Source organism: Bos indicus x Bos taurus, chromosome 27 (assembly GCF_003369695.1).
Source record: "Bos indicus x Bos taurus breed Angus x Brahman F1 hybrid chromosome 27, Bos_hybrid_MaternalHap_v2.0, whole genome shotgun sequence".
Lineage (NCBI taxonomy): Eukaryota > Metazoa > Chordata > Mammalia > Artiodactyla > Bovidae > Bos > Bos indicus x Bos taurus.
This window is the reverse complement of record NC_040102.1, coordinates 1,138,861-1,151,386: the sequence shown is the minus strand read 5'-3', so window position 1 is coordinate 1,151,386 and position 12,526 is coordinate 1,138,861. Positions and strand designations below refer to the sequence as shown.

The window sequence follows — 12,526 nt, the reverse complement described above, 5'->3', positions numbered from 1 at the left end:
CTGTCTGTGACGACCCAAGCCTTGACTACAGCTCTTTTCTGTATGTAAACCACAGTGCTCTTGGTTTCCTCTGCGCGGTGTCACTGATGGAGGGAACTGTGGTGCGCTGTTCCACCTGGAGGTCAGAGCAGCCTGCGGGCGGGCCTCTGAGACTCCTTCCTCGGGTCCAGATTAGCGGCAAGTCTTCACCCAGAAACGAGCTCCCAAATTCTCCCCTTCCCTCTGGACACGTCTGTCAGGGACCAGACGATTTGATATTAAGATTCATGTTCTTATTTCACAAGTGACCTTCCTTTTATTTCTCTGTTTTATTAGTGTTTGGAGGCTTTATACATGGACATGAGCCTGTGCACTTGAGCCTTGAACAACGTGGGAGTCGGGTGCCACCCGTCCACGCGGCGAAAAGTCGAGCCTAACGTGCAGTCAGCCTTCCATGTGTGGTTTAGAAAAACCATCCATCTTTACCAAATGGGCCTTTTCTGGTTTCTGCCTCAAGCACTTCAAAGGCCTCAGGCCTTGGGTGCTTCCACACAGCCCGAAGTAAATGCTGACTTCCGACCAAGAGCTGAGGGTGTGGGTCAGCTCTGAGACCGACTCCTCCACACCCCGTCTGAAGTGACCCCACCTCTGTCCGGACGCTGTCCCCTATCCCAGCACACGGGGGCAGGGCTGATGGGAGTGAAGACTGTCCAGCACGTGGACTGACCCAGGAGGCTGCGACCGTTCACTGCATCACTGTCAGGTGCTGGCTTGGTCTCGGGCCTGTGACAGGCAGGCATTTGAGGAATGTTGCTGAAATAAATTCTTCATTGACGGATGGTGGGGTTTGAGCATTTGCCAGCCATGAGCCTGGTAAATCTCTCTGCCTCATTGATTGCGTATACATCAGACGCTGTGGTTAGATTCGAGAGAGTGTAAGAAAGGCCCTTGGGAAACCGTCAGTCACTACAGAAACGTGTAATATTGTGTGGGTGAGCATGCTACTTCATTCCCGTTCACCAGTTAAGAATGACAGGGCCTGTGTGTGACTGAATGTTCGCAGTGGGAAGTCAGAGAGGAGCTGCCTCGTGGGCTGGCACGCCCGCCACCCTCAGCACAGAACCCACTGTGGTAGCAACGCTGGGAAAGGCAGCGTCGTAGGCTGTATTTCTGTGTGCACTCGAGCCAGGGGCCAGGGGACCTTATCAGCTTCATGAGTGACCCAGGAGCAGGCTGCTCACGACCCACAGCATTTGGAGCCCTCTCCCGTGAAGGACGGTGGGGCAGGCTGGGTGCCTGGGGCTGGGACGCGCAGACCTTGGCAGGGCTGGGTATTGGGGGCAAGGCTGAAATGCCCTTCTAGCCTGGGGAAGCCTCCGTGCTCACGGTGGCCCTCAGCTCCATGTGCTTCTGCTCATCTCCTCCAACAGCTCCTGGAGTGTCGGGCCGGGAGCTCTTCCCCCAGCAGACCCCAGACAAGACACTGCAGCATGGTCAACACACATGTGGAGGGAGACCCTGGTCACATGAGGGACCCCGTGGGTCTGGACCGCCAGTCGGGCAGAAACAACAGAGACAGGAAGGAGGGACAGAAAGTGAAGGAGGCAGGGGGAGATGCCAGGGCCCAGGATGGGAGAAGGGGACCAGAGCTGGTGCTGGTCCCAGGCTGCGTGACGCTGGAGGGGGGCTGCACTGGAGGGGTCAAGGCCCACGTTCCCCGTGTGCTCCCAGTGTGTTCCCGGTGTGCTCCGGGTGTGTTCCCGGTGTGCTCCCGGTGTGCTCCTGGTGTGCTCCAGGTGTGTTCCCAGTGTGCTCCCGGTGTGCTCCCAGTGTGCTCCAGGTGTGTTCCCGGTGTGCTCCTGGTGTGTTCCCGGTGTGCTCCAGGTGTGTTCCCGGTGTGCTCCCGGTGTGCTCCAGGTGTGTTCCCAGTGTGCTCCCGGTGTGCTCCAGGTGTGTTCCCAGTGTGCTCCCAGTGTGCTCCAGGTGTGTTCCCAGTGTGCTCCTGGTGTGTTCCTGGTGTGCTCCAGGTGTGTTCCCGGTGTGCTCCCGGTGTGCTCCAGGTGTGTTCCCAGTGTGCTCCCGGTGTGTGTTCCCGGTGTGCTCCTGGTGTGTTCCCGGTGTGCTCCAGGTGTGTTCCCGGTGTGCTCCCGGTGTGCTCCAGGTGTGTTCCCAGTGTGCTCCAGGTGTGCTCCAGGTGTGTTCCCAGTGTGCTCCCGGTGTGCTCCCAGTATGCTCCAGGTGTGTTCCCGGTGTGCTCCCGGTGTGTTCCCAGTGTGCTCCAGGTGTGCTCCCAGTGTGCTCCCAGTGTGCTCCAGGTGTTCCCAGTGTGCTCTAGGTGTGACAGAGGCAGCTGCCCCCATCTGTCCTCCCACCAGGGTCGGGCAGCCATCGTCCACCTTGTGTCCCTGGAACTCAGGGCAGGGCGTGACAGGGAGCATCTGCTCCTGAGCTGACCAGCTGCACGTCACCCACCCGGTCAGTGTGATATTCATTAAAACTCCGACTTTAGATGTTGTGTCTGCTGATGGAGGAAACAACCAAAACAAGCTCTTTGAAAGAATAAAACATCAGAATTTTCTTTCAACTCTGTTGTCTGCTTTGACCTACTTAACATAAAACGGACTTCCTCTAATGTTAACTACGTATTCTGTACAAACCAAAGGTGAAAACAAAATACAACACTTTTGCTCACCTCCAGATTTCTCTAGCTTCTGGTGGAGAAAACAAAAAGAGCCTATGAACATTTATTTCTCTCCTCTGTTCTTTTAAATCTTACTCCTACAGCAGCAGCTACAGACAAACTCTTCCACTCCCCTGCCTCTGATCTGGCTGGGGAGGATTCCCAGGAAGTGCAGTGCAGTCAGCAGGGAGCCTGTGGAAGGGCTGGGGCTCCAGCCCCTGGGACACCAGCAGCCTGGGGAGGGGTGGGGCCTGGGGCACTCCAAGTCTCACATCTCCCATGTTTATCACAGTCCTTTACAGATGTTCAGGCAAAAACTTCCTATTTATGCATTAGCAAGGACTTCCTGGTGGCTCAGTGGTAAAGAACCTGCCTGCAACGCAGGAGACCTGGGTTCGATCCCTGGATTGAGAAGATCCCCTAGAGGAGGGGATGGCAACCCATTCCAGTATCCTTGCCTGGAGAATTCCAAGGAGAGAGGAACCTGGTGGGGTCCATGGGGTCACAGAGAGTTGGACACAACTGAAGGGCATTTAGCAAGTAACTACAAGTAAAATTTAAGTCTCTTAAATATTAATATTTTAATTAATATTAATCAAACATTACCATTTTAAAATAAAATAATAATAAGCAATATTATTTAAATATTGCTATTTAAATCTGTCTCTTTGAATAAATCTGCCTATTAAAGCAATCTGATAAGCACATTTTCCTTTTAAACCAGATCCACTCGGTCATGGAGCATGCTCCAGGTGGCGGTTGGAATTGCTAACGCAATTCCAATTCACAGCCACCTGATGCCTGAGAAGAATCACGGTTGCTTATCTGCCTGGTTAACTGACTTCCTGACAACTCAGCCAGCAATCAGACACTGGCGATCAGACGGTTACTCAGGGTTCCAAGAGAACCTCTCCAATCCTGTGCACAGCCCGCATCACCCATCGAAGGGTGGATTCGAATGCAAATTACATGTGCCCTGAAGGAAACTTCAGGTTTCAGAGCTTTGCTAACAGCACTGTTAGCTGACAGAAGTAACTGCAGAGACCTCTGGAAAAAAGAGGGGGCCTCTTGGTGCTGGGCTCCCCTTTCATTTGGGCACATGTGGTTAGGAGCCAAGAGGACAGGAAGGGCCCCAGAGAATTCCGAGGTCACTGTGTCCGCACCCGCCCGTGCCTGTTGTTGCCTGCGGTGTGTTTCACCCACACCCCAGAGAACAGACTCGGTTCCTACAACCAGGCTCCCTGACATATCCAAGGTTTAAAGCTGCCAGCGTGGGGAAAGCTGGTGAGCTCATGCAAACTCATTCCTGGGCCCCACTGGCCGCTTTCAGATGGGGAAACGTTGCTGTGGGAGCACACGTTGTAGCCGTCACTGGATCCTGCAGCCTCAGAGGCCCCCGGGACTGGCCCGCCACACTCCAGGTCCTCCCAGGATGCTCCCACCAGCAGCCTGCAGAGTTGGGATAACCCCCTCACCTGCAGAGCAGGGACACCCCCCTGACCTGCAGAGCCCGGACGCCCCCCTGACCTGCAGAGCCCGGATGCCCCTCTGACCTGCAGAGCCTGGACGCCCCCCTGACCTGCAGAACCAGGTCGCCCCCTTCTCCTGCAGAGCCCGGATGCCCCCCTCACTTGCAGAGCCAGGATTCCCCCACTCACCTGCAGAGCCCGGACGCCCCCTGACCTGCAGAGCCTGGACGCACCCCTCACCTACAGAGCCCGGACGCCCCCCTGACCTGCAGAGCCAGGACGCCCCCTTCTCCTGCAAAGCCTGGATGCCCCCCTCACCTGCAGAGCCAGGATCCCCCTTCTCCTGCAGAGCCCGGATGCCCCCCTCACCTGCAGAGCCCGGACGCCCCCCTGACCTGCAGAGCCAGGACGCCCCCTTCTCCTGCAGCACCGGGACCCAGCCCTCACCTGCAGGTAGTGGCAGGGCCGCAGCGGCGGCTTCAACTCCGGGGGCCCGGGTGGCTTGTCCAGGTGCAGGGAGCTCTTGCGGTAGGCCTCCTTGGCCTGGCTCACGGTGAGCGTGGACCAGGAGCTGCGCTTCATGTACTTGGTGTCGGGCGTCAGGGCCAGGCCCTCGCAGGCCGAGCACTTGACGTCATTGTTGCTCTTGGAGGTTCTCAGCGAGAGGTCCCCGAAGGGGCCGGGCAGCGCGTCGGGGTAGCAGCGGGCCAAAGGCTCTGCGTGGGGCCGGCCAAGCGCGCTGGAGGCGCGGCAGGTGCTGTCACTGTCCAGGTTGTCGTCGGAGCCCCACCAGCTGCCCGGGCCCCCACGCGGCCGGCCCTCCACCTTGCGCTCGCGGCTCTTGCTCCGCCGGCCATGCTTGGCGTGGTGGCCGTGCGCGTGCTCGTCCGCCCTGCCGTCGGCCCTGGTGCCGTTGACGTGGCCTTTGGATGAGCCCTCCAGGGAGTGGGACTTGGTGAAGAGCTTCTGCACCGAGTGCACCAGGTGCCGGATGCGGCCGGGGCTCTCGCTGCGCTGCTCGGCGGCCGCGGAGGCGCGCTGGTACTGCAGCGTGTGGAAGCCGTCCCGGTGCAGCGGCAGCTGCTTCTCGAACTGGTCCAGCAGGTTGGCCGGGATGCGGTTGATCTTGGCGCCTGCGTGGGCCACGGCGCAGTCGTCCCTGCTGTCATAGTGGGAGCTATAGTGCATGCGGGGGAAGGTGCTGCTGGACACGTGGTCGCCCAGCACCACAGGCAGCATCACGCAGTCGGAGTGGATGGAGGTCCGCGGGGAGCAGCGGTGGTGCTCCAGCGGGCAGCTGTCGGCAGGGCTGAGCAGGTAGGGCGGTCGCGCCTCGGGGCCGTGGTGCAGGTGGCCTAGCTCGCAGTCCTCGGGCGGCGTCAGGCCACATGTGTGGCCAGAGCACAGCGGCGGGTTCCGACTCCCAGATAAGCCCTTCATAGTCCTTGGTGCGGGGGAGTACCTCTCTTCATTGAAGTGCGGAGTCGGGGACCATGAATACTGCTGGTCTGTCGAGAGAACACAGAAGCCGGGTCAGATGTGGAGCAACCCGGAGGGAAAGCCTGCGTGGACACCCCCGTCCACACGGGGACTGTTTTTATCCCGGGACCACTCCTGATTTGGACACTCAACTGAATGGTCATTTTTTCACACCACATGGACAGCTCCAAACTCCAGGAGTATGAAGAAGAGTAACCACTATTCCCCAGGGTGGTTCTGCAACTACAAATACTGAATGTCTAAAGTGGTCATCAGGTCTTGACAGTAAGATTTGGTGGTGTTAAGCGAACAGTTTGGGGGAAAAGAGTTACATTGACTAGATTTGAGTGCTATAGTTCAGTTTAAGAAGTTTGAGGAATAGCACCAGCTACTTAAGAAGTGAGATAGCTGGTGGGTTGATGCGCCACACCACACAGAGGGTTGGCTGTGAGCTGCGTAAAGCCACACACTGGCTGTGCAGGCAAGAAGCAGAGGTGACTTTCTCAAGGCCACCGTCCAAGTCAATATGAGGATGAAGCCATGATGCCCTGATTTCCTGTTTTGCACTGTTGATTTTGAGCTCTATGATTCTACTCAGAAAAAAAGGTTTCATTTTGTGAATGGTGCTACTGTATGGAGACCCTCGAACCACCGGAGCTGACCTCTGCAGGATGCTGGGTTTGCCAGGAGGAAGGCTGCACAGCCTAGTGGTTGGATCAGGGCCTCTGGACATGACTAGTTAGGTTCTGCCCCCAATGGTGCAGGACTCGAGGTGGGCTTCCATGTCCTCAACAGTGGAGGTCCAGGAGGAGGGCACGCAATAGTTACTCTAGCTAAGTTGCCATGATTGTGGTTGTTACCATTTTCAACTCTCTTGGCTCAGCATTCATGAAGTTCAGGGTTTACTGGGCTCCAGGCTTTGCCCCTCACTCTACCTCTACATCCTGCTGTCCTAGGATTTCTGCTTCTGTTGCTTCCAGCTGGCCATCAAAGAGGTGCAGGAGATACAGACTCCAACACAGCACAATATATGCATACGTAATGTGTATACATAATGCATATATCCACACGTAATATGTATACATTGTACACGGTATACATATAATATATATACAGTAAATACAGACTTTATAGTATATGTGTGCTGTGCTGTGCTTAGTCGCTCAGTCATGTCCAATTCCTTGCAACCCCACTGACTGTAACCCGCCAGGCTCCTCTGTCCATGGGGATTCTCCAGGCAAGAATACTAGAGTGGGTTGCCATGCCCTCCTCCAGGGGACCTTCCTGAGCCAGGGATCAAACCAAGGTCTCCCACATTGCAAATGGATTCTTTACCATCTGAGCCACCAGGGAAGCCCATTATAGTATATACTATATATATATATAGCTTCCTCAATGGCTCAGCAGGTAAAGAAGTCTGCCTGCAATGCAGGAGACACAGGTGATGCGGGTCTGATCCCTGGGTTGGGAAGATCCCCTGGAGGGCATGGCAACCCACTCCAGTATTCTTGCCTGAAAAATCCAATGGACAGAGGAGCCTGGAGAGCTATAGTCCAATGGGTCACAATAGTACATAGTAAGAATATATGATATATAATGTAATACATACAGAACATACAGACCCTAATAAGGTACAGGCATGCTGCAGTCCATAGCATCACGGAGAGCTGGACACAACTAACTGAACAACAACAAATGTGTAAGGAAGCCGATTCTATTACAGTATGTAATACACATAAGTGGTGTAGCTCAGTTTAGTCGCTCAGTCGTGTCCAACTCTTTGTGACCCCATGAACCACAGCACGCCAGGCCTCCCTGTCCATCACCAACTCCCGGAGTCCACCCAAACCCATGTCCATTGAGTCGGTGATGCCATCCAACCATCTCATTCTCTGTCATCCCCTTCTCCTCCTGCCCTCAATCTTTCCCAGCATCAGGATCTTTTCAAATGAGTCAGGTCTTCGCATCAGGTGGCCAAAGTATTGGAGTTTCAGCTTCAACATCAGTCCTTCCAATGAACACAGGACTGATCTTTAGGATGGACTGGCTGGATCTCCTTGCAGTCCAAGGGACTCTCAAGAGTCTTCTCCAATACCACAGTTCAAAAGCATCAATTCTTCGGCACTCAGCTTTCTTTATAGTCCAACTCTCACATCCATACATGATCACTGGAAAAACCATAGCCTTGACTAGATGGACCTTTGTTGACAAAGTAAGATCTCTGCTTTTTAATATGCTGTCTAGGTTGGTCATAACTTTCCTTCCAAGGAGTAAGCGTCTTTTAATTTCATGGCTGCAATCACCATCTGCAGTGATTTTGGAGCCCAGAAAAATAAAGTCAGCCACTGTTTCCATTGTTTCCCCATCTATTTGCCATCAAGTGATGGGACCAGATGCCATGATCTTCGTTTTCTGAATGTTGAGCTTTAAGCCAACTTTTTCACTCTCCTCTTTCACTTTCATCAAGAGGCTCTTTACACAAGTGTATAGGTAATACACATATTCATTTATAATATGCAGAAAATAAGGCTCTATTACAGTATACAATATGTATATATAATATAAATATGCATACACAGGAAATAGATTCTATGATCATGTATAATATGTACACATAACATGTGTATGTAATACGTATATATAATATGCACATATAGTATATAGTATGCATATATATGGGGCTTCCCTAGTGGCTCAGTGGTAAAGAATTCGCCTGCACTGTAGGAGACATGGGTTTGACTCTGGGTTGGGAAGATCCCCTGGAGCAGGGTATGCAACCCACTCCAGTATTCTTGCCTGGAGAATTCCATGGACAGAGGAACTTGGCCGGCTAGAGACCATGGGGTTGCAAAGAGTCAGACATGACTGAGCAACTAACATGCATATAATACACCTAGGGAATAGATTCTATTACCATGTATAATGGACACATAACATGTATATATAAGGCATATATTCATATATAGTACACACGTATAGTGTCTAGTAAGGATCCAGTACACACAGGGAATAGATCCTGTTAGAGTGTATAATGTGCACACGTGACAAGCATCTGTGATGCATACACCCCTACACAATATGTACATGCAGGGAACACAGATGGGGTGGCAGGCCCCGTGAGGCCACTGGCCGGCTCCAGCCCACGCCAGGCCCAGCAGATGCTCCGAGCCCTGAGGAGACCGGGGCAGCCTGGCGCCCTGCACTGCTGGCTCGTCTCTCAGCCTCCGGGAGCATCCTGCACTGGGTCACACCAGCGGCTGCTCTTGCGAGTCCTCTCCATGCCCCACCTCCCAGGCTGCACGCTTCCTCCAGGACTTCTTCTCTGAGACCTGGCGTCAACACCACCCGCCTCAGCTCAGACGAGCCTGGGACCCCCGTGCGCTTGTCCAGACGGGGACAAGAAGGGCACCCTGTCGGGGACAAGAAGGGCACCCTTTCAGCGCCAAGGGCCTCACGCTCTCAGGAAGGAAGCTGACTGAGCCTGACCCCGCCTCGGGGTCCAGCACCCCCCCAGGGCTGGGGGCCCTATCCCCCTCCACCAAGAGCATCCTGCTTTCTTCACTCACAGACCTGCCCCGGCGCCACCTCATGAGGCGAGGACCCGTGCTCACAGAGCCACCCACCCTGGCCCCAAAGGTGCCCCCCGGGCCACCAAGGCAAACGGGGAAGAAAGCAGACAGACACAAGGTGTCTCCCCGATGGCCACTGACCCAGTTCTCTTGATGACCCTGCAGGAGAGGCATCTCCAGCTGCCAGGCACCGGACCAACGATGCCTGTGGAAATGGGGCGGGACCCTGCAGGCCCGGCACAGAGGCCCCTCCACGTCCCCCGTTCTCAGCTTGGAGAAAAGGTTTTAGGCTCCCAGGCTTCCCCAAGGCTCAAAGAGCAGAGTCAGCAGTTACTAGCTGGGGAAGTGAGAGAATTGCAGAAAAAGGAAAATGTCCTGAAGAAACGAGACAAGAGATTCAACATCAGCGCAGCGATAACACAGGGTCCTGGTTGCTCCTCAGGGATGGATGTGCCATCTGACACATATATTGGGGCTGTTCTGCAGAAAACAAGACCCCTGCCTGGATGGAGGGTGGTGACTACACGCTTACACCCCAGACCAGCCGGAGGTTGAGGTCTGAGGCTCCTGGAGCGTCACCCCTCATGTCCAGGCCGTGGTCTGAGTGTGCCCTCATGCCCAGGCCGGCCAGGAACAGGGATCTGAGACACCATGGTCTTGGCTGGGGCCTCCCCGTCAGTACCTGTCTGCTCCTGAGTCCAGGAACAGGGATCTGAGACTCCGTGGTTTTGGCTGGGGCCTCCCCGTCAGTAACCTGTCTGCTCCTGACTCCAGGAACAGGGATCTGAGGTGCCGTGGTCTGGGCTGGAGCCTCCCGTCAGTAACCTGTCTGCTCCTGAGTCCAGAAACAGGGATCTGAGACGCCATGGTCTGGGCTGGAGCCTCCAGTCAGTAACCTGTCTACTCCTGACTCCAGGAACAGGGATCTGAGACTCCATGGTCTTGGCTGGGGCCTCCTCGTCAGTAACATGTCTACTCCTGAGTCCAGGAACAGGGATCTGAGACACTGTTGTCTTGGCTGGGGCCTCCCCGTCAGTAACCTGTCTGCTCCTGACTCCAGGAACAGGGATCTGAGACTCCGTGGTCTCGGCTGGAGCCTCCTGTCAGTAACCTGTCTCTGCTGACTCAGGCCTCTCCACGCGCTCGGCCTCACTGAGCATCTGGCGCCACCACGCTGGCCAACACCAGTGTGGGCTCCAAGGCCCTGTCCCAGGCTCCATGGCTGCCACCTGTCAGGCTGGTCCAGACTAGGGGATGAGTGATAAAAGGGGACTCAGCTTCCCTGATCCCAGGAACTTGAGGGCGAGACGTCTACCAGGGAGTGCCTGCTGGCAGGAGAGAAAGCAGAAGTTTCCCGGGGACGCCGGGGTCGGGGCGAGGCTGGGCGCGGTCTCCTGGGGGCAGCATGGGGTATTCCCTGTGCTTTCACAGCACAGGGTCTGTGATTCTGGGCCTGGGGGCCCTTCACCCCCTGGCACAGCCTCGCTCCATCCAGCGTGAGCCGCACGGTGGCCTCGGAGGAGCGGCATCCCCTAAGAGCTACACAGCGCCTGCCTGTCTCAACGGCCAAACTGTAACCGGAAAACTTGAAATATTAGGAAGGGATATTTCAGGTTCCATGACATTTTAACACAGTTAAAAGCAAGTTTTCAAAGGAAATTCAGGGTTCAGCTAGTAAACAGCATGACCGTGTTCTGTAATCTAGACTGTACAGCAGCCTAAGTTGTCGTCCTATTATCACCTGCTTTATTTTTCCATTAACGTGTAATTTAATACAGTTCTAAAGTTGCTCCATGCTAAAGAGCCAACCCATTATTGCTCCACACACGCATCACGTTTCTGCTTAATGTTCAGCCTGCAAGCGACGCTATGGCTGTGGCTCCATAAATGAACAGCATCAAAGAGAAAAGTTTAACTGAAATGAATTAAATTTGATTTTGCCACATGTTGATAACACTGTCATTTCCCCTGAGTTCAGGGACTGAATTTCCTGGTGTACGCGTGGAAACTTACACCTTACCTCTCAAAAATGAAGCAATAACAACACACTGTAATAATGTCCGAATGGAATAATAACCCACCGTAAATAATGTCTGAATGGAAACATGTGACGAGGACTTAGAGTGTAGGTTTTTTGTTTTTTGTTTTTAATAAGTCTGCATAACATATAATAAATACTGAGGGGCTGGTAATTTCTCTTTGTGAAAGTAAGGTAACAAAATGTGGAAGCATCTTGGTTTCCTCATCTCCAGCTATTTACTGAACACTTTTTTGTTATTAAGCAAAAGAAAATAGCAATTATCATCATTATGCATTAACTATCTCCCCAAATTCACATGAGGATCTAAATGCACATTTTATGGCTGGATTTCACAAGACAGTTGGCATGCCTGGTGAAAAACACATTCTAAGTCGTGGAATTAACCTTTTAAAATATGGCTAATGTGATGGACTGCTCACCATGCTGGGTCAAGTCACAGACTTTACCCTCCTGGAAGCTGCCCCCAACCCGGGAGCTGTCTCCACCACAGGCAGAGACCAAGGCTCACAGGGCAGGTGGGCAGGGCCCCAAGGGGCTCCACACACGCAGACACACAGGTACATGCTCACATCAGAGCTGCGTTGGACAGAACCCTGCATCCAGCTCTGGGCAGCTGATGACGGGGAGGGCAGAGCGGGGTCCTCTGTGCCCTTTCTGGTTAAACCAGGCTTGCAGGTTCCACATCTAGCACAGCCTGAGCCACCCAGGCTGGACATGCACTGCGGCGATGGGCCCAGGAGCTTTGGGGAAGTCTGGAGCCTTGCGCCTGCCCCACCCCTGGGTGCAGAGACCTGAGCCTGGAGGTCCTTCCCCGAGGACCCTCTGCTGGGAGCTCGCTCACACCCGAGCTGCCTGCAGTTCCCTCTGATTTCGCCCCCCTCAGGGGAAAGACAGACTGTCTGCTGTGTCATTGCTGCTCCCTCACCGAGAAGGAGAACCCTGTTGGAGGGGAAATCTCGCCGAACCAAATGGAAAGAACAATCCAAGCAAGACAAAATGGAAGTGCAAAAACTTTCTCCAGTGAACCGTGGTGGTGCTTGCTAAATAAAGAAGGACATCTTTTCCCAGATGAGTGAAACTTGCCAACACTCCCTCAGAAATCTCAGTCGGATCTGGCGCGAAGCCGTGCACCTCTGGTTGGTCCTGGAATTGCCCGGCTCCCTGTGCTTCCGGGCTCTCCCTGACTCCCTCCTTCCCATGGCCCCCCAGACAGCACCAGCTCAGCCTGCCTACCCACGGGGCTCCTTGGGAGCTTCACTCACCAGGACCTTGCAGCAAAGAGCTGGGCAGGAGGGACAGCGAGAGAGCT

At 54.4% G+C, this 12,526-nt stretch overlaps 1 protein-coding gene across 2 annotated transcripts in view; it reads right to left on the bottom strand.

Moving 5' to 3' along the window:
• The window catches only part of DLGAP2 (DLG associated protein 2), a 275,780-nt gene that overhangs the window by 92,345 nt on the left and 170,909 nt on the right, over nt 1–12,526 (bottom strand). For both annotated transcript variants that reach the window (XM_027529990.1, XM_027529991.1), the window contains exon 3: nt 4,576–5,636. In XM_027529990.1, coding sequence (XP_027385791.1) covers nt 4,576–5,568 — 993 coding nt within the window. In that variant the 5' untranslated portion in view covers nt 5,569–5,636. The remainder of the gene's footprint in view (nt 1–4,575; nt 5,637–12,526) is intronic.